Consider the following 23,046-nt stretch of genomic DNA (forward strand, 5'->3'; position numbering starts at 1 on the left):
ACAGATTCAGTAAAATTTTCGTGAAAGCAACGCGCCCGCGCCCTTATTTGTTCCGTAATGGGATGATTTTAACAGGTGTGTAAAGAAAAGGCACAGGTGTGTGTTCCGGGGCTGCTTAAATCCGGCAAATAGAAATTGATGTTAGGAGGTGAAATCTAAACTACACTATATTTCACCCATTTTGCGGTACGTCGCTGCATTGTTGTTAAAATTCATGGTAAGCGGAAGCAATTAAGGGAGTAATGTGTAAGGACATAATGGAGTGACGAGAATTTGTTGCGTACATTTTAATGGAGGTCCGTATTTATGTTTCAAAATGCAACTCCATGAGCCTCCCCGCCCGCGCCCGCGTCCACGCCGCGTAAATAATGAAACAATCGTTTGGAACACGACACTAGTGCCACTTTAATTAAGTCAGCATCAAATGCCTAACACGCCGCGCCGACCAATCCTCGGCATCACGTAAGCAGCCGCATAAATCACCCGCGCTAATACCGTCTGGACATTCTACGTCACAATTTCCTCGGAAGAAAAACAAAGATAATATTTTTTTATTATTCAAAGTAAGCCGCGGCTTCACCCTATCACTCTCGTGCGGGAAGGCGGAGCAGCTATTAGCTTAACGACCATTTTAATATAAGAGATGACATATTAAATTTACGAGGGCAGCTACCCGTAGCGCAAATGCCAGTGCTGACGTGACGCCTCTGTCTTCTTTATTGCGTACGTAAATATAACTATTAGATGTGTTTATGATATGCTGAGGCGGATTTTTAATGGCGCTCGGTGTTTACGGGTCACGTTCCACTCGGGACGTACCGATGATCGTAACGTTAATATTCTGTTAAGTGTTAAAAATATATCAACATGAACGTCAAAGCGGCATTTAAACAAACAATGTTCGCTCTTTACTTTGTAACTCCTGCCTACATTGTTTGAGGAACGTAAGTAAAAAGGGGGTTTGCCGTAACATTGATCATTTGGGCCGACACGCAACAAAAAAGGGCAAAATAATAAGCGATTAGTTTCCGACGTCTATACGTCGACGAGGAGAAAGCTCGCCTCATGTACACCTCTCGTTTCGCACGGAAGCGAACCGTAATTACTCTAAAACACTACCCATTTGTTTGATGTCTTTGTTCGTTGTTTGCTCCACTTAGGGCGAACATCACCCTTGCGATTCCACCCGACACATGCCGAGAGTTTCATACAGCCATTATCGTGCGAGACAATGGGGCAAGACACAAAAAACAAGCATTAATAATCAAGAATATGCATCGATAACGAAAGCAGGGGGATATGTTCCCGGTCGCAACGACAGAATGGTGAGGAAACTTCTGGCTATAACAAAGGTGACACAATAAGTAGGATAACTGAAGACATCAAAGCATTATGATCTTTAGGGACGTATTTTTTATATTGGTTAAGCCATTAGGAGAATTGACAACTGTTTTGATTATTTTAAATAAACTATACAAACAACATTACTCGTTTTATGACAGACATTGTTATTCAGCGTTTACTGCTGTACTAATTATAGTATAATTAGTTTTATTGGTGTTATCAAAGCGTGCGTGGACAGGCGCGATTAATTTGGTTATGTTCTGGAATTTTGAGTGAAATAATGGGCCGGGTGGATTGTGTTGTTTGTTGTATGGCAGACAAGGATGTGTGGTGCGTGCCGTACAAGTTAATCGGGGCGAGGTTTATAGCGCCACATGATTGTAATAGTCTTGTAAAGGGTGGCTGGTAATGTATTGCGACAACCGGACAGGGGAGAACGACAGCGGGCAAGTTACTCACAAATTAATATTCTCTTCATTCCTTTATTTTGCTGGCTAATTAGTATAAAAACTGTTGTTTAAGGATTCTATTTTTTCAGTATAGCCCAAGAGAAGTGGGACTTTTAAAAGAAATGTCTAGATCTTTTATGTTAAAACGAATTAGCTACTAATGATCTTTAATTGTTACGCATCAAAGTGAACTAACTTTGTTAAAAGTGTCCGCAGATTTTAAGTTCAAATCGCTTAAACTAACCTATACTATCCCTTTGGTAGACGATGGCTTTTATTTCCTTACAAAAAATAAACAGTTTTAAAACGTTATTTTCAGTACCAAAACCACACAAACTCAATACCGCTATCCCCAATCCTAAATCTACCAACACAAGTATTGAAAAGTAAACAGTCACAGAACGAAAGGCAGCTTTAAATCTGAGCCAACCGTTGTCCGGTCAGCCTAGTAAATCAGTCGAGTGGTGTCGTGGCTACATCTCGAATACACATGTCACGGCGCCCCTGCGTGGAGAAAAATCTAAACACAGTAACGCTGGTTTACTGGCGTTTTATTGGCTAGCCTTGGAACCCGGCCAACTCGCTCCTCTAATTGATATCTGACCGACAAGGAGCACGCAGATTTCGTGGCAACCAAGTCGCAATTAGTTTAAGTTCCGAATCACGCTCTGGTCGTGTTTTGTTTTCAGGGTTACGTGAGCTTGAGTCCTTGAGGCGCAAGCCTAGTTTTTTTCTATCGTGTGGGTTGTAAGGTGAGTTACTATTCTACTACTAATGGCCCCTGACATAGCTCAAATAAGGACTACTAACTTACAATAGAAAGTAGTAACCGGGACCATTGATTTACGAAATCATACATTGAAACATAATTATCGCGTACTCAGCAACACCCAAGATAATGGTGTCTTCGGAGGTATGTAACTTACTCTGTAAAAGGGCTGGTTTTTTACTTAGGGTTGGGACGTCGCACAGGCAATCCCTTTTATAAAATCTGGACCTGTCAAATCTTCAGGTTAGGTAAACAGCATAAAGCTAGATAATGTGAGCGTGAATCTTTGTAATTACGTCTAGACCGTTGGTTTGTACAAACCAATCTGTAAGAAAAAACGATTTTATCTGTTCTGTAACCGTGATTATGCATCGATACGAGAGAATTTTGGTCTGTCATCAGTTAAATTGAAGTTTTCTGAACGTAAAATCTTTATAAGAAAAACAACACAACTGTAAAATTACTTCACAAAAAGTATTTTTGACTAAAATGGTTGTGATAAGCTCCGTAAAAGTTAAGAAAAAATATTATGAAGTTCCAAGAAAGGACTAATGGAAAAATACTTTTATTTTTATTACAATGGTCGCTATGATTGCCTTCGCATGTACCTACTTTTATATTACCTTTAACACTTTCTACTTTGGCCTAGGGAATCCGTTTCATTACACGTAAAATTTAAACAGAGATACTTAAATATATAAAGTAGAAAAATTACTGAATACGCTTACCATTTTGTTGTTGATTTCGTGAAAATGAATTTCGCACACTTTATCTACTATGTCTTCACTTTGAAACGTGACGAATCCGAAACCTGAAACAAGATAAAAGACAGTAATTAGTAACAGGTAACAATATCTTAAATTGTATTGCGTAAGGTTTTAAAAAGGGCAGTCGGTAATTGGCGAAATGTTTAAAACAATTCAACGGAACTCAGCTGGAAACTTTCCTGAATTACCTCTTTTATATATCAGTAACCAAATTCCCAGCTTTGATATCGTTAATGAAAGCCAATTCTCATCACGTTAATTTCAAAAGGCGTCAATCAGATTCGACAACACCTATCAGGGGGCATTGTGCGGTTCGGCCGGCGCGGGCGCTTTGTACTCCACAATTTAATAAAACTTACGCCCCACAGGCGACAAACCAAACAATATTCCCCTTAAACGCACCAAGATATTCTCGCGGCCTCAGCCGACCAACTTCGCCAACAACGTCTCAAAAGAACGCTCAAGTTTCCCCTCATACGATTCATGAATTACAAATTGCAATTTTGAGTTTCTCACTCGACATTCGAATCGGTTTCCGATATTTACTCGATTCCATACCATGACTTACTCCTGAGCTTACAATCTGTCACACAACATAAATCCGTCAAGTTTGAAACACGTCGGCGTGTTTTCCCGAATCACGTCGTAATCACCTGACGTCAATGAACTTTCCGCTTAAAGTGGCAAACAAAACAAGGCGATGAGCAGGCGTGTTTCTGCTGGCTAACGATTAAGACACACACACGTGACGTGACGTGTCCACCGCCACGACAAATAGCATTAGCGGGCCGCTCCACAAACACGATGTGGCGTGCGATTATGCTGACACGTACCGACAGAGTACCCTTGCGTTCTCCAAACTTTCGACTTGTTCGCCTGTCCACGTGTTGATACGAGCGCGTGTTCCCACTGTGCTTGATGCCGGACCGATGTCATAAATCCCTAAAGTTTGACAAAAAGGATGAATCATTCTCAAACAAAGCCTGTCGGTAAACACAAGCCTTCTGAATCAACTTTCATGACCTCACTTAAGCGGCGCTAATCAATAAGCACCAGTCAAAATGTTACACCTTTCATGTAGGCCGATATTTATAATCCAAAGATGGTTCTTTGTTAATATTGAGTCCATCACCTTTCGCAGCTCGGGCTGGCCTAAACAAACAGCGCGATCCGTTCCACGAAACTAGGGCGCATTTGGTATTTCACGCGCGGCCGGGTGGCTTTGCGTAGGAATTGAGGCAAAGATAGTAACACCCCGAAAAGGCAAATAAGGGTTCAGTTGAGTTCCATAGATGACCGTATTTTCTTTATGCATTATAAGGTCGGCACTGTGTATAAAGAAAGAAAATCGTTTCTGCGTTATTGCTTCCCGAATAAAAACGATCGGAACCAATCCCTTCTCGCATAAAACATGGTGTTGAAAGAGTACAAAACTTGATAAAGCGTTGTTTTTATACTCGGATAATAAGCAGAATGGAGAGCGGGCCCGCGGGTAGATTATGTAGTTCCGTGGTGAGTGGAGCCGATGGCTTCCCTTATTTATGCGGGTCTGCAAACCGAATAAAGTAGGAAGTAAGCAACAACAGCCGCCCAGTAAAGTTATCTGCGGGCAATGCTTGGGCAAATACAAAATCCGAGTACGACCGAAATGAAGTTCTCGTAAGTGGACGAGTATTATACGTTAAATCGTCGATGTTTTATTGCCACACACGAACAGTACAAACACAATACCCGCTGAAGTTAGAAATGAAACGTTAAGAGAAAAGAGAGAAATAGCATTGTCACTGACCACGTAAAAAGTTTTGGGTTTCACGTTGCCTTTGTGTGCTCGCTGTAGATAAATGGGGCATTTTCGTGAAATTCGTCCGCGTCACTTCTCGTAACAATAGAGAAGATAAATAATCTCTGCGTAAGAAAAGGATTCCGTAAACATAATTATTTGAACTCGCAATTGTAGCTGTGAAGCGCTAATGAAAGTTCTCCAACGTTGCTCAAGGAATTAACTTTATTTTTTCCCCGGCGTCAATTAAAGTAGGTACTTTTACCTTTATTTTTTAGGACGAATACTTTAATTAAATCTGGAGGCTTACAGGTGATTTGCGAGCGCAGGCTTGGGCGCTCACTTCTTTGACAAATTAAACTTGCATTACAATCGGGCGGCTCCCGAACTTTGCAAGTCTCGACCACCAACTTCCGATACTGAGCAAGTAATTTCATTTTTTGTGCTGTGTTCCTTGTAGTCGTGGGCAAGTTTCGGATTCAATAGTTTTATTATCAAGAAAAAGCTGTGCCACAGGTGTCACAAGAATCCCACGTAGTCCTAAACTTATTACTTCGATACAGCTGGTGCGCTGGTTTGGAAACTGGCATATTTTTTGTCCGATTTTTATTAATTCACGACGAGTTCGCACCTGTGAGGTTGCTTGTTATTTTAATATAAGAAGCGAGAGGTTGAGGCAAAGATTATGAATGTGTCTCCCGATATCGGATATCTCGACACATCTGTCGGGCGGCACGTGGAGCTGACAGTGGCCCGGCCCCCGGCGCCTCGCCCCCCGCCGCCGCCCCCGTCGCCCCCTCGCCGCAGTCAGTATAATCTGCCCCGGCACTGTATGAAACACCGGCCGGTGGCGTTTATGGCGCTATAATAACCGTATAAAACGCGACTTATTGTAGGCGTCGATAACGGACGTTATACAACCTTAGGCCTCCACTTCGTGCCCTCCGCGCCTCGCTCGAGGGCTGTGCCACATTTTTTGTATGTTACCGACACCTTTTCCGTTGGCAGTCGTGTTATTACTGGAATTTATTGTAAACGCTCGGCTAATCTTCTGGGCGGAGAAATAACTTGCCTAATTGGAAGGGAAAGTGAAATAAAACTAGAAAGTGAATTAACGCGACTCATCGTAGCTACTTTGTCCTTGTTTTTGTCCAATAAAAGTAACGTCCTATGTTGGTGGTAGTGGTAACTAGCAAGTTTTCATTAGGAGCTCAACAAGCACTCAAATGAGCGGCGGTGAAGTTGTTCGCCGGCCGCGCTCCGACGTCCAAACTTTTGTTATTGTTTCGCTTCATTATTGTAATACGAAATACGCAGCACCATAATTAAGAGACGCTCGAGAACTGTCCCTTCTGACGTAATAGTTGGCCGAAAGTTTTATCAACGAGCTCTCATCGTGACAGAATGTTTGCTTCGTAAATAATTGCCGGATTGCTTCTGAGCTCAGCTAATAATAACAAGTTAATCGCAATAGCTATTAGCGAGAAAAAGACGAGATTATGAGAAAACAGAATTGCTCGCCATTGCCGGCCTTACCCGATCGATCCCTATAAGAATCCAATTAATTGGAACATTTGTTTCTATGTTGCGGACGGATTAGGTCCTAATGTTAGAATTATTGTATCGTTGCTTTATATGGGGTTGTAAGTTTTCCTATATACCTACTTACTTTCTTTCTCTTTATTTTTGTGTACCTATGTTAGTTTTCGTCATTGAGCATACAAAAATTGATAGAGAAATCAGGTGCTAAAACTACCTCTAAGCTGAAGTAGATTTACGCTTGGTAGGAAACTTTGTATAAAATTCTAAGTGGGTTCGTATTGGCTGTCAGTTAAAAGCGTCGAGAAGGACGCGGGATAAACCCTTGTAATACCCAAAGAAAACAAAAGCAAGGATTGTAGCAAGAAATAGCTGAACCTACTTTTAGGAGGCGAAAGCAAACAGTTTATCGAAATCGCTGTTCCAAAGAATAATACGTAGCTGACTCCAAAACAAATATGTGCACGGATTCTAATGCATTTCGGGCGGTACGGAGACTAAATGCAAACTTTCGGCAAGTGGAGGAAATGGCGGATAAAAGCTGCTGTAAAAAGAATTGGCTCCTCTTCATTTTCTCTATTGTGAAGTTGAATGGAACACGAACAATCAAGTTCCCCGTCGGGCTGATTGTGTGGAGACATCCTTATTGTCTACGCTCAGGTAAATAAAATAGAAACACAATTGCCCCAGCACTTTGTGCGTCGAGATGCTCAACTTTTAAGTTTCCTAACTTCACTAAGTTTTTTCGAGTTTCATTTATTTTCATTGTATTCAGCCCGAGCAACTTTCAAGTGTTTGATGCGGGTGAGATTTACTCGGGAAACGGCCGGCGCACTGCCGAAATTCCAAGGGAACTTATCAGAAGGCGTGAAAGGAAATTATATCATAAATCAAACACATCGAAATTTTTTTAGAGCGATATGTAACGGGAGAAATATTTTGGAGTGGCCGATCGGCCGCAAGCGGTGGGACAATTTATCAAGGGCGTCGGAACCCTCGTCCAATCGGTTGATGGCAATGCCATAAATATTTACTTTAATAAGATTCCGTCCCTTTTATTCGCGTCTGCGTTGTTTTACGACACACTTTGCTCGGCGATTGCGACCTGGATCAGCGTGTGCGCATTATTTTTAGTTTCGTATTAACTGCCGTCATAACATAAACAGCCTATATACGTCCCACTGCTGGGCACAGGTCTCCCCTCAATCAACCGGAGGAGGTATGGAGCATACTCCACCACGCTACTCCAATGCGGGTTGGTGGAGGTGTTTTTACGGCTAATAGCCGGGACCAACGGCTTAACGTGCCCTCCGAAGCACGGAATCGTCTTACTTTTTCGGACAATCAGGTGATTCAAGCCCGAAAAGTCCTTACCAAACAAAGGACAGTCTCACAAAGTGATTTCGACTATGTTCCCATCGGAAATCGAACCCGGACCTCCAGATCGTAAGGCTAACGCTCTAACCACTAGACCACGGAGGCTGTTACTGTCGTCATTACTGATTTATTTGAAAATGGTATTCTCATTGTTTGACGTCAATCAGAGAGCATTACATGGTGACCTACCTAATATTTTAACCGATAAGCAGGTGTCGATAAGCTGTCTACGTACATACAAATTATATATCAATGATCAGCCCAATTACCTGTGTTATCATGTCACATTTGAATGGACATGAGGGAAATATATTATGATCTATGTAATAGAGACCAACACATGTCAGGTGACATGTAATAACTTATTTAACACGACTCCGCAATTGATTCGGACATTACTACTAATGAGATTCCTCTACCTACTTAAGCGCTGACGTCATCTAATAGAGGCCCATAATGATTAAATTTACTTGATTTGATTAAAAAATGTTATGAATGCCCTCCGCGCCAGCCTCCGTGGTTTAGTGGTTGGAGCTTTGAGCTCACGATGTAGAGTTCCGGGTTCGATTCTCTGGGACATTGTCGAAATCTCTTTGTGCGACTGTGCTTTGTTGGAAAACGTTTGGAAACCTGATTGTTTGAAAAAGTAAAATGAATCCTCCGAAAGTCACGTTAAACGGAATGCTGTGTGGCTCGGGCTTACTAGTAGGCCACTAAGTCCAAACACCTGCGCCAACCGGCAGTGGAACAGCGTGGTGGAGTATGCTCCATACCCCCTCCGGTTGGTCAAAGGGAGGCTCAGTAGTGGGACATATGAAGGCTATATATTTTTAAAGTATGCTGGCTGCTTTTGGGGTTGTTAAAAAACACTGTGTTGTTGAGAAGGTTTTCACGGCCACTCTTCCTCCTTAAACACTATGTAGGCTAGATTTATTTTATTCTCCTGTTTTTAATAATGATATTAATGTTTTTTTAGCTCTAAAATAATAGACATACATACATAAACTCACGCCCGTAATCCCTAATGGGATGGGCAGAGCCACAAGTAATCAAAGACAACTTGCAGCCACTGTTGATACGATGTCGTAAGCTGGATACGATAAACCTTATGGTGATAAGGGATCAGCCTATCACCCATAACATTAGTCCATCATGTTAGAGGACACAATCCCTCTGTCGGTTTTTACGATATGCCCGGGAAGACAAGCAGCTGAACGTGTTCTATGTTTTTTACAGAACAGCATAGAAGCAAAAAATAACATAAAATATTAGATAGATAGATAAAATTCTTTATTGACCACAATGGACACAAAAAAAATAAAAAAATATCAATCAATCAATCCTATTAGAAATATTTACTTTAAAGGATGTTTTCTAATATGATTAGTAGTGGACGGTTTGTTAGCTCCTACGCATTTTTTTTTTGACGTGACTTATTGTAGATTTGCCGCAGATGGCATTAACTACTTGGCCGGACAAATGGGGAGCTCCTACGTACACACGAATGGAATCTTGCCCCTTGAATTGATTAAGGAAGGGTTGTGCCTATTGGAGGAACGTCGATACGCAGATAGTTACTTTGACTACAAACTAGGCATAAGGCACCTCTAAATACGTACAGTCATGAGCAATATCGTGTACCCACTTTAGATCCCTGTCGCACTATCATATTTGACATTTAATGAGACTTACGGTTTCATTTGTCAAACAAGTTAATGTGACATGGTTTCAAAGTGTATACATATTAGTACTCGTGACCGTACTGTATATCGGCGTCTTATAGCGAAAATCACAGCAGTGTGTTTTTTTTTCCAGCAGCGGGAAGCCGCTGGATACGAGCAGCGCAGGACCGATCGTCTTGTAGATCCTTGGGGGAGGCCTATGCCCAGCAGTGGGCGTCGTTTGGTTGATAATGATGATGATGATGTGTTTTTTTTCAACACACCTCGATTTTTGTCAATTAATTTAATTTCGGGTAAAAATAGATACTATTTTTACCAGGATTGAGACTAGCGTATCTATTGCGCGGTTTTGTTAATATAAGTCATATTATTATGATTGTGATTTTTTAAAAAGGCGCTTACGTGGTTTTCACTATATGGTGACGATACGCCAATTTGTAAAGCCAAAGCGTAGCTAATACAACTGAAGTGTGTATAATCAAAGAAAAATACCCTCACCATTTTGTGATTATTGGTAGCTGCACGTCAAGAGGTAATATAGAACATTTGGTACCGATTAAGCCTCATATAACAAAATTTCCAACTTTATGGCTTATATTATTTCAACCGACATTGTTCAAGTTAAACCATTTGTACTTTTTACTGGTGTTGTTCATTTTATGGTCCGTTTATCAACGTAATGTAATCAAACGTAGGCTTCAAGTTGTTCGATTTGTTTCCTAGGTAAAATAATATGTATATGTATAAATACTTTCTTTCTTTATTTCTTTCTTTATTAAATAAATTGTTTTATGTTCGATTTTATTTTTCATATCTAACAATAGCAAAGCAAATAATGCTCTACCTATAGGTATAATAACAAGACAGATAATGGGATGTCTGTAGGTATACATCATGTAGGTATACGCAGAACAACAATTTGTCGTTTTAAAAACCACAAAAATACAATATCTTTCATCTCAAACTGTGTTGACTATGAGTTTGTAGATTTTAAGGACCTTTTTTAATCCCCACTTTTTATGCAGCTTCTTAGTTTTATCGGACAGTACAAGAGAGAATTAGCAATTCTGGTAGGGTTGCGGTCATCGCGATCTCCGCGGGTTCGCGGTAATCCCACCAGGACGTGCTCTGGGCGAGCGGGGCGGGATTTGCGGGATCCCCGGACAAGGCACCTCGTGGTTACCATGCTCTTTGTGCAATCAACTGCTTGAGATCGCTATCCAATATAGTCTTCGATGTGTGGTCCATTTGCGTCGGATCTATCTACATGTTGAACACTGGAGATATGTAAACGTAGAGCGACTTGGTAAGGAGAATTTTGATCGGCTTTCAGCTTAATTATTAGAAAGCAGATCAAAATTCTTCGGTATCGTACGCGCTGGATGAATTTTCAGTTTTATACTATTATCATTATAACAGTCAAGAGCAATATAATGTACCCACTTTAGGACTAACATATTTGACATTTAGTGAGACTTACAGTTCAATTTGTCATAAAAGTTAATGTGACATGGTACCAAAGTGTATACTTACATATTAATCCTCGTGACCGTACCTAATTAAAATCACTGTCACAGAACAGATTTTTATTTTGTTATTTTGAAAACTTCGTATGCCATCCTATGATATTACATGCCGATTTCTTTTAATGACGTTATCAACTTGCCTTCCGAAGCACGGATCATCTTACTTTCGGTCAGTTTATAATGTCTTAACCAAACTACGAATCCCAAAGTCGTTTTTGTGCTTATGTCCCCAATGGGATTTTTATTCAAAACCAACCGTATCTGTTCTGTAACTATGATTCCTTATAAAACTGAAAATTCTGACAGCGCATATAATGCCTTCACCTTTATTACGAACTTTACATGAACGGTAATTTTAATCTCCAAGTTATGTTCGGCACAAATCTGTATCTATTGATAAATTTCCAGTAAGTAAATATGTTCATTAGGAAATGCTAAACAGAAATGTTAGCATGTGTGTGCGCCTACGGTAAATGCATCGAAATTTGCGGGATCCAATGACAAGGTGAATCCCGAAACTACCATGCATATTATGCAATCAGCTCCTCAATATTGGCTATCCAATTGACTATCTTGGACGTATAGTCCCTTTACATTGGCTGCATCTATTCCCCAAGCAAAGTAGCTCTCAACGTGAAATGTAAAGAAAGTAATTAATATTAAACTTTTGTGTGTGTTGAAAAGAAAATATTATGTGGCAACAAAAGCTAGCAATCTTCATACTCACACAAGAGTTATAAATCGTTGTTCATAAAAGGAAGAAAATAATACGTAGTCTAGTACATTTTATCACGACGCTGAGAGCGCGAAAAAATCTCGTGTAAAAGTTGCGAGGGGAGAGTGTATGATTCCGATAATATCGTTTTAATTGCGAATAGAAGTGGGGGTGGGGTGCGGACGTTGCCGCTGTCGGGGGCAACATTGTGATGCGAGCGGCGAGCGGCGGACTTGCGCGGATTGCGAATGAAGACGCCGCTCGCACGTACGTTTACGGTTCACTTGTTAAGAAGACCGCAGCGAGAAAACCAAATATTTACAATTGCATCCGAAATACAAAACTTTGCACTCGAAAAAGAGGCATCTTAAAGTTGCCGGGTGAAGTTGGGAGGGTCGTATTTCGAGCTGTCCTCGCCGAGTTCGAGTGACCGGTCCCGGCGGCCGGTTTATTGCGAGACCATGCTTGTTTGCTGAACACTACACAACAGTTTTCCTGCTGATTTTGGCAATATTGTTGTTATATGACCTCGCTACTATTACTGTTACTTTTTTAACGTTGCCACCATGTTTATTGAAGGGTTCGCGTGTCTACGTAATCGTGAAACGGACTCTTAAACATTAGAATATAAATTACATGCGTTCTATTTTTAGACTGGCCCGTTTTGCGACAGTCTTTACCGTGACAAATTCCAAAGGGAACGTCCATTGCGACATCGTCTATCTCACTCCGATTACGTTTTATTTGCAGTTAGTTATCTCGCTCTAACGCACCCACGCTGGTAAGGGAGTGGTAGAAAATTTGCACTATTTTTCTTATTATCTCAGCGCGGGATTATGAAGGCTTTACTCGCTCTCGTGCGTGCTCGCCGCTGATAAATTGAAATTACCCCGCAAGCCAGTTGATGCTAAAAAATTTGCTATTTCAATTTCACTTCAATGTTTTTATTCTTTGTAACTTTGTAGAGAAGAGTAATTACTTACAGTAATGTATGATTATGATTGAATTTGAAACAATACTTTTTTGTCTTAAAATGGAAATCAAAATCATCAATACGTTACCGTGGTAAAGTGATTCAATCATTCAATCAATAAATATTTATTGCACAAAAACATAAAGTCATAATAATGATTCATATCACCTCCAGTTCGTATCTTCTGATGTCCAGTAGGTGTCAGAAAGGAAGATGATCCGTGCTTCGGAGAGCATGTTAAGCGCTCCTGGCTACTATTTACCTTAGTAAGTATATAGTTGATACGCTCTAACACCAGGAAACCAGTCATTGATCTCGACTCGTGCGGGTACACGAGAGAAGACACCACCGAATAACGGCCTCCGTGGTCCAGTGGTTGAGCGTTGTGCTCACGATCCGGAGGCCCCGGGTTCGAATCCCGGTGGGGACAAATCACAAAAAACACGTTGTGATCACTAATTTGTTTAGGACATAACAGGCTGATCACCTGATTGTCCAAAAGTAAGATGATCCGTGCTTCGGAAGGCGCGTTAAGACGTTGGTCCTTGTTACTACTTGCTGATGTAAGTACGCAGTCGTTACATGAGTCATGTCAGGGGCCTATGGCGGCTCAATAATAACCCTGACACCAGGGTTGATGGGGTTGGTAATCCACTTCACTACCCACACGATAGAAGAATACGAGAGAAGAAGAAAAACCTCCAGTTCATATCTTTTGCCTGATTGGCAGGCAGAGTTTGTAAGTATAAAGCTGACACTATCAAAAATAAGAATAGACTTCTTACAAAGCGACCATGGAATGTTCAATCATGAAGTACCTAAGCATTTATCCCTTTGAACTCGCAGAGGAAAAAAACGTAATTCAGAATTCACTCGCACTAGCCTTGTCTATTGAGTCTCATCTCCATACTTCATCTCTTTGTTCGCACATAAGGGCCAGCGCACACAGCACCTGATACAGTGAGTGAGTGAATGAGAGAGTGGTGAGCAATAAGTGCTGAATGTATTTGCGAAGCGCGATTACGCGTAGCTCAGTGAGTGTTTCCACCGACTGGCGTTGAATACATGTGAATGCTTTACTGCTGGCCGTAACAATGGAAACTTTGTACACGTATGCTGTAAATGTTACATTGTTACATTTTTACAAACGCTAACGTAGCTTTGGGCAGGTAACCGAAAATGTCTGTGTGATTTTTCAAATTTAGATCTCACTTGTTTGGTACCAGCCTCCCTGGTCTACTGGTTAGAGCGTTAGGCTCACGATCTGGAGGTCCGGGTTCGATTCCCGATGGAGACATTGTCGAAATCACTTTGTGAGATTGTCCTTTGGTAAGGACTTTTCAGGCTTGAATCACCTGATTGTCCGAAAAAGTAAGATGATTCCGTGCTTCGGAGGGCACGTTAATCCGTTGGTCCCGGCTATTAGCCGTAAAAGCCCAACCAACCCGCATTGGAGCAGCGTGGGGAAGCCTGTGCCCAGCAGTGGGACATATATAGGCTGTTTATGTATGTATGTATGTGTTTGGTAGGAATTAGAAGGTCTCTTGGACGACGTTTATCAATTTACAAATAAGCATTTATATTTAATTTACATTTCGCATTTATATTTCGAATAGAGACAGACGCAGGCGCGGCAGACCGAGGCGGAGATGGCGCGACGACTTGGATGCTTTCCTGGAAGGCTGGCCGGAGGAAGCACTGGAGAGAGAGTCCTGGAAGAAATGGAGGGAGGCCTTTGCCCAGCAGTGGGACACTTTAGGCTAGATAAGATTTAATTTAATCAAAACGTTCTAAAATTGAAATAAATACATAACATAAACTAAAGCCCTATTTGTACAATCATCATCAAAACCCAAGAGAAAAACAAGCAGAAACAACTTATAGATTCCAATTTCATGGACTATTTAAAAACTCGTAAAGGCTGCCTAATCAAAGCCGTTACCATCAGATTACAAATTTACAGGTAGGTCGCCAATAAAGATGAGTATAAGAGAGAGTTAACTGCTCCAAGTAATCGGGGCGGACCGGATCCGTTGTTTTACGATTCGACTTTGCATATCCCGACAGATGTTACGGCTATAAACCCGAAAGAGACGCCTGGGTATTGGAGCTGGCAACACTGTCGAGGACGACACATTTACCCTGATTTTCGGGAGTGTTTTATCAGCTGATTTTGGGTGAGATTTTTTGCAATTTATTATATATTTGACATAACATAGTATAACAAACAGCGCGAGGTGTAAAACAGACGTGTATACTCATCTACTCCTCGCCAACTTTGTAATTTATATTTGAATAGGATATTCATATTAATAAATTTAAATCTTAAAAACAAAATAATATTTTTTGTCAAATAAGAATATAAATAATATATATATAGGTATAATAATGTACGTATGTAACACCTAACTGCTTGTGACTTTGCAATGAATAAATGAATATGAATAATAAGAAAATCAATATTGTATATTTATTTACGTATAATGTGTTGATAATAAAAACTTTTTATTATATAACTTAAATCAAATTTAATTACATTAACTAAGTACGAAATTATATAAAAAATTAACAAAAATAATGCTATTTACTGCACTCGTCAAAAAGCCCGCCCCTGACTAATACGGGCGCGAAGGTGCCCATTACACTAGCCCAATTAATAAATTGTAATAAACTGTATAGCTCGTCCACACTAGGATATTATATTGTTATAGTCCAGGGAAACAAAATATATTTTTCGAAGATCCAACTGAAAACTGTCTAATTCGTAGAGTAAAAGAGCGAAATAACGTTAATTTATCTAACGTTACAACATAATAATATGCAGTATAAGTTCTTATTTGTCCCAATATTTGACAGTTTCTAATTGCCCTGATGTTAACTGCATAGTTTTTTATTACGTAGGATCACCTACGAGTGCCATAAAGAATAACGAATTAAGTTTCGAAATATACCCGTTATAATTTACGTCAACAAAAAGGGAAATAAAATACATTGTTAGCCCCGCTGTAACAATTTGTTTCCCCCGCCCACGTCTCCGCTGTTACTTGTTATTCCGTAGAAATCTACCCTTTAGAAGCGAAGGAATCTTGAACTAGATTTCTAGAAACTACTGAGCAGAGAAACATACAAAAGGAATCTTGGTATATCTGGGCTTGTTTAATAGAAGAATCGACTTCTAGGGACAACTATAACTCTCCAAACACAGTAGAGGCGGTACCATCAGTGTTTCGATGGCGGATTTTTTTTGCAACGATCGAGTTTTATATGCGTTTTTAATGTGACTTATTATAGGTTTGCCTCAGATGGTATTAACAACTTTAATTAACAACTTGGCCGAATCATAATAATCATAATAATCATAATCATTTATTTGCATAAAACATGGTATTTTAACATGGTAAAAAGTGTAAATAAGTACATCATGTTTTGCTTATAAAAATAGGCATGCAATATTGGTAGTCCGACGGGTAATCTTAAACAGTTTTATCTCATAAATTCTTCAATTTTATAATATTTTTTTTCATTGAGCCATTTATACAATTTTGTCTTAAATTGAGTTAAAGGTAATTGTTTTATGTCAGATGGTAATTTATTATATAATCTTATACACATACACAAACAATTACGGTTATATTTTTCTGTCAATGGTACATCAAAAAAAAATCAGTCTATGGTGATTTCGTTGGCTTCTTGTGCTTACATCAGCAGCTGAATAAATAAGAAGCCCTGAGGGTTCACACCTAGTTCAAAATATAAGACAACAAACTTGAGAGTGCCCAGAAAGGATTCTATTTGAAACGACGGACTCTAGTGCACCGATAGCCGCAAACACGGAATGGAAGAAAGAGGATGGAAAGGCCCTAATGCGCATTTTGTACGAGAACCGCTGTCACCGGTTCATCCCCGCTCTCTTTTACTACTACTCCTACAAACAAATAACAACGATAGCTCTACTGCTTCTCAAATTCCATAGCCACTTTACTGGCAATGTATATTTTATATGATATTGCTGCAATTTTATCATTACTTTTCGTAAGATACTGCATACAAAAGTATTTTTTGATAAAAAATCGATCACACTAAGGTTTTTAGCTTTCCTGTGATAAGGCGGGATCTCCTTACATGATAGTCGAAGTTTGATTTCTTACCCTGCAGATTATAATGCATAATACGACCTTTCAATATACTAAAGTCGTAAAGTTGGCGGACGAGTTGAGTGCAAAGTTGAAGTATGAATTATTTGCTCACACTTGTATGGCTCTTTCTTCATCAAAAAAAGCGTCAATCTCGCGGACGATAAGGGCTCTCTATCCTACTCGCACGCTACGCTTACTGACATACATATTTTTGACTTTCGTAATAGCAATTATATTATGAAGTTGTATAACCATTGTCAAAATTAACGCGTACCTCTAATAACAGTTTTCCCGTGTGTATAAAAATATTTAATTAATTACCGGATACTTTCAAAGACTGTAAACTCAATAAGTTTCGCATAGCAGTTAAACTCTGGCTTGCAGATAGATGCTTTTACAGCGTAAAAGAATATTTAGAGTACAAATAACAGGTTTTAAGTGTATAATTGAAAGCATGTATTAAGTGCATTGTTTTAAGTTTTCGCGGTTATTATCATAATTAAAACACATAACAACGGGTTCTTACCGCGTTTAAAGCAGGGATTTGAGAATCCCGATATTTTGACACTGTTGCCGATATCAAATACATAAACAAGCGGCAAAGAAAGAGGGTTGATAATCAAATCAATTCAAAATCAAATTATGTATTAAGTGAGTAGAAATTTTGTAAAATAGATATTATTATTTATTATTGTTTTTAAATAATGTGTGTATGCCTGAAAAGGTAGTATTTGGTGATACTAAATGAAATGTAACAGTTGCTTGTAACCTAAATACCACGCACAGGATAAATTTCATTTCATTATACTCTTGTCCATTATGATCAATACACAAAACTTTACAGTATTATAACATTGTCCATGCTCGTTACAATACAAAGTTCGTGTATTTTTATATCAGTCATAAATATTATATTGCTTAATCTGAATATTTTAGCACTTAAGGTACCACTCTTGGTTTCAAATAAGGTACCTTAAGGTATTATATAGGTGTAAAACAAAGTTGCGGGTAATATAATTCGACTTTATAAGTTGGAATCCATGTTTGGATAATTGGATAATTGTTTTAATATCACGTGGTTTTCAGGATTCACCCCCTATTATATAGGACTTAAACTTAGCTGGCGAGGAGTGGGCCAATCCACCGTGGCCTACCCTTTCGGCGATACAGGCGCGATGCAATGTAATGTTGTGTAATATTGCGGAGAGGGGTTTAGAAAAAAAATATAAGTTGGATGACTTTGTTATACAATACTAACACATAATTAGCCTACTATATAGGGCCGAGGGTGCCCAGTTGGGCGCGAACCTCGGCTCAGGGCGTCGTCTGAGAGGAAAAATATTTGAAAGAATTAATCGACCCTAGTGGGTCGACAGCGATAAGCACTGATTGAGGGAAATCGTCGACCACGCCGGCGGGGTCGGTATCGGGGTCCTTACCATACCTGCCTACTGTATGGGTAGTCCCTACTATAATACTATAACTCGAAGCTATATTCGTGTTAGCCGGAAGGTCCCACTTTATTATAAGCACCGCCGATACTTGTCAATATCATAAGCGGACCTCGAAATAAGATTAACTCTAGGGCAGAGAGCTAATAACTCTAGCGATACAAGTAATTGGCAAATGAGGATATTGAAACTAGTTGATATGGCAATATCGTCTTTATTACACATTCTACCGCATCAACTTACTTTGAGGTCGTTATAAAGTAATCCGGGCAATATAAACAATGCCTCTCGCTTGCTAGTAATAGTTTACAATGTTATGTAGTGTCTGTTTATTCGTAACTCTATATACGTACATTATAAATAAGATCACAATTCTTATTAGGTATACGATTTTTATTATTTATTATTATTTATTTATTTATTTTCTTATAAAAACTATGTTTCCAACATTGGAATACATTATTTACATTATTATTATTATTATTACATTATAGTAACATTATAGGTAATTATTCCAAGTTCGAACTAGAGACACGTGTTTTTATGTAAATAACATTAGTTATTTTAAAATTTATGAATGAAATAAAAGAGAAGGTAAAGGTAGTGTCGTATCATGGAGGTGAAGGATTCGACAGAGAGAAGAGAGGAATGGCGATTACTACACCAACAAGAAAAAGATTATAAAACTATTTTTTTAATTACAATTTAACTTAAATCAAAGTCATAGTAAACGTGGACGGAACATATTAAGTAAGCGATAAGTATAATTATAATTTTATTTGATATATACGTAAGTTTAATGGTCTGAAAATAAACTCCTATAGTAAGTGCTATATTAACAAACGAACTTCCTTCTTCCTGACAGCTAACCTAACTTCTCGCCGCCTACAACAGATGGCACTAGTAGTATCAAATTTTGGTGTACGAGCCCCAATTTGTTCATAACCTATGACCGTACTATTGGAATATTTTGTAGTTCTAACTTCAAAATGTCCGCCGCTTTCAAACAGAATCCTCTTACATTTAAATTTGAAAGTTGTCCGCGCCGGGCAACGGTAAAAGGGTATTACTTATGAATCAATAGTTAATGAGTATCAATGGGAGGCTTTCAAACTCGCCAGCCTGTGTGCATTCTGGGCGCATCATTAATATTGAAAGTTTCTCCCCTCGCTATTGTCTATCGAGTGGCCGCCTTTGTGCGACGACAACGTCTACTTCGGAAACGAACTACTCATTTCCTTTACTCAAAAGTTTTCTGCCGACAAATGCTATTGACTTTATAAAATATTCTATTTTGATACTTTATTTTGGATACTCAGATATGGACCTGGACACAAAAAGTTCAAATTTGATTCATAAGTTTACGTACAATATATTTCGTAACGCAAATATTATTCCTGTTCAATTTGTATTACATAGGAGACTATTATCAAATATTCGCGATTAAATGGGCACCTTCAAGCCTATTGTTTTAAATGTTGTACCGGGCGAAAGCCCTCAGTGCGCCCCATTTGTCCGGCCAAGTAGTTAATACCATTTGCTTGGCCAAGTAGTTAATCTACAATAAGTCACGTCAAAAATATACTTAAAAAGACTAGGAGATTATTGAAAATTCACGATACGATTATATTTAATCGTGACAACGTGTAAGCTGAAAGGATACGGATGCATATTCATAGCAAAAGTTTTTTCTTTGAAAGTGGAAACCTGAACCGAACGGTAACGAATAAATGAGGTGGTTCCCTTACACTATTTTTCCCGTGAAACTATTTTAATTAAAGCCGTTGGGCGGAAGGAGTTTATAGAGGGACAAATCGGGCGGGGGCCGATAGATTGGGAATGTTCAATTTGGGAGGCTCCTCTCGATGAAGCTCGCTGCCAGTAATTGTCGTGGTCATTAACATTTACGATAATGACCCGGCTCGGATTGACGTCGGTTCATTATCGCGTCGCCGTCGATATGACGGCCGTAGATATCAGTCTAATCCGCGCGTATATGCGACACTGTTATGTCATATGCGGTGTAAGGGACAAGACGCTGTGTGCCGTAACATTTATGTACGTCGGAGAGTGGTTATTAGAATCATAATCACTTGGAAAGACAAACAGGCTGGATTTATAATCCGACTTTTTTATTTTTCTCTAATGCCTAGTAGATAGCAAGAACTTAATACAGTTAATACCACTGTGGTCACCCATCCATTAATACACCACGCTGAATATTATCGAGCGTTTCCGACAAACGCAACCCCATTTCGAGCTGCCGTTCATAACAGCCCGTAATTCGGTATTTGGTTACAACGTCGGTTAATAATTGATCTCTGCATACGAAATACTTACCATACGTTTATGTAGGTATACCTACCTGTTTGCCTTAAGACGTGTTTAACGTATAAGGCCAATGACACGAGCTAATAAGATTAAGTTTCCTGTCACTTTATAAGTCTGATGTGTGAAATTTAATACGACGTGCATGCTAATGAGTCAATAATGTGCCGTTTGAACGATGTGAGGTGTGTAATATGCGATAATAATTCCGCTATCATTTACCTATTAGAAATTGTTGGTTATACTGTTACTGATAGGCTTATTATGTGTAATTTTGTATCGTGTTTAGTTTATAACGATGTGACAATAAACTAGAAGGCAGTCGAGTTCTCCCTATCATATTGCATTAGCACTTACAATTCTTAATTTAAACAGGTTAGGGTGCGTTTATACCAATGATCTAGCGAAATATCCCTTTTAGAAGTTATGTGACCTAATCTGTAAATGAGTTGGTTTTCCCTTTGGTTAGATTTGAAAGGTCAGATTAAGCGTCGATTGTATCAAATACCGGCCTATTCATACTATACCTTCAGATTAGGTGTAAGGGATTAAAAACGGGATAAACGGTAGGGGGATGGTTATCAGACACCAATTTGATTACTTGTTTACTGGATAAGGTACTAATACTGATATAGGGATCACTAGGTACGGTCACGAGTACTAATATGTGTACTTACACTTTAAAACCATGTCACATTAACTTTTTTGAATTACGTAAACCGTAAGTCTCATTAAATGTCAAATATGATAGTGCGACAGGGTTCTAAAGTGGGTACATGATATTGCTCATGACTATACCTGCCAAATAAGTACCTTCAAACCTATCAGATACTTAATATCAACGAGTGATTGTGAAAATTACTTTATGGTCTCTAGTTTGGTTAGGACATTACTGGCTGATCACCGGATTGTCCGAAAGTAAGATGATTCGTGCTTCGGAAGCGTTAAGCCGTTGGTCCCGGTTACTACTTACTGATGTAAGTAAGTTGTCGTTACATGAGCCCTTGGGCTTTTGGCGGCTCAGTAGTAACCCTGACACCAGGGTTGATGAGGTTGGTACACTAGTTCACAACCCACACGATAGAAGAAGAACAAGTGATGAAACCGACTCTTGTTGTTTCCTAAAACTTCTTATGACATAAGTAGGTGAATGTAACCTCCTTTGTCTCATGTACGAGAGTCATTAAAGTCCGTGGCCTCATCTCGGCAAGCCATCTGCGACGCATCCCTGCATATGCATGATTTGCGCATATTAATAACTGGGGATTACAAGCATGCAGTCGATGGCGGAAGACATGGCAGTTTGCGGAATTAGTTCATAGTCGGGGGAGTTCGACTAATATGTTACGTAAGGTTGGTTAAAGGCGATGAGGAGTGAGATTTCATTGATTCAAAGCTATTAATTAAATAAATAACCGCTCGTAATCCCGAACAGGGTAGGCAGAACCACGAATAATCAAAGACAAATAGCAGCCACTGTTTGATTATCTTTTTTGATATTCAAAACTTACTAATTAACCATTGTGTCTGGAAATCTAGATCTCAGAGTTCAAAGATCTACGGTCGTCTTTGTCCACTATGAAAGAGTAAAGGTATAGATCAGATTTCGAAATTAGGATGAGTATACCATTAAATAGTTTATATCTAAGTAAAGTTTATCAAAAACGTTCATTTCTCTTCAAACCAACATCGTATGTCACCCGACAAAACAAACTAAAGCGCAACATTTACATCTGCGCATATGAATAGCGCTTTTGCAAACGCAAGACAGAAAACCAAGTATTTTCACACAAGTATTAAGGGTAAACCACGTCTTAAGTTTTGAGAAAGCAAGCAAGACTGGTTCTTGCAATACTACAGCAAAGACCCGTCTGGCGATGAGTACACCATGTAAACATACCGTCAATTGCGACCTTCGCTGTGGACTAAGACATAAGATACGAGCACCTAGACTCGCTAGGTATCCCACAAACATTTTTGTATGTGTCACCAAAATAAACAAAAGGTTGTTAAAGGCCAGTGCAGAAATTAAGGCGCCATATTGTTCGGTAAGTAGTTTTGTACCTATTTGCTAAACTACACTTATATTAATGTACTTATTGTAATCAGATATTTTTGTTTTTCGACGTGACTTATTGTAGATTTGCCGCAGATGGCATTAACTACTTGGCCGGACAAATATCAGATAAGTATTAACATCTTCTGAATAA

The 23,046-nt window shown here is 39.2% G+C and overlaps 1 protein-coding gene across 7 annotated transcripts in view; it reads right to left on the reverse strand.

Moving 5' to 3' along the window:
* The window catches only part of LOC126367486 (RNA-binding protein Musashi homolog Rbp6), a 516,475-nt gene that overhangs the window by 39,878 nt on the left and 453,551 nt on the right, over positions 1-23,046 (reverse strand). For all 7 annotated transcript variants that reach the window (XM_050011016.1, XM_050011019.1, XM_050011015.1 and 4 more), the window contains one exon: positions 3,291-3,373. In XM_050011016.1, coding sequence (XP_049866973.1) covers positions 3,291-3,373 — 83 coding nt within the window. The remainder of the gene's footprint in view (positions 1-3,290; positions 3,374-23,046) is intronic.

The sequence above is a fragment of the Pectinophora gossypiella genome, chromosome 6, assembly GCF_024362695.1.
Source record: "Pectinophora gossypiella chromosome 6, ilPecGoss1.1, whole genome shotgun sequence".
Taxonomy (NCBI): domain Eukaryota; kingdom Metazoa; phylum Arthropoda; class Insecta; order Lepidoptera; family Gelechiidae; genus Pectinophora; species Pectinophora gossypiella.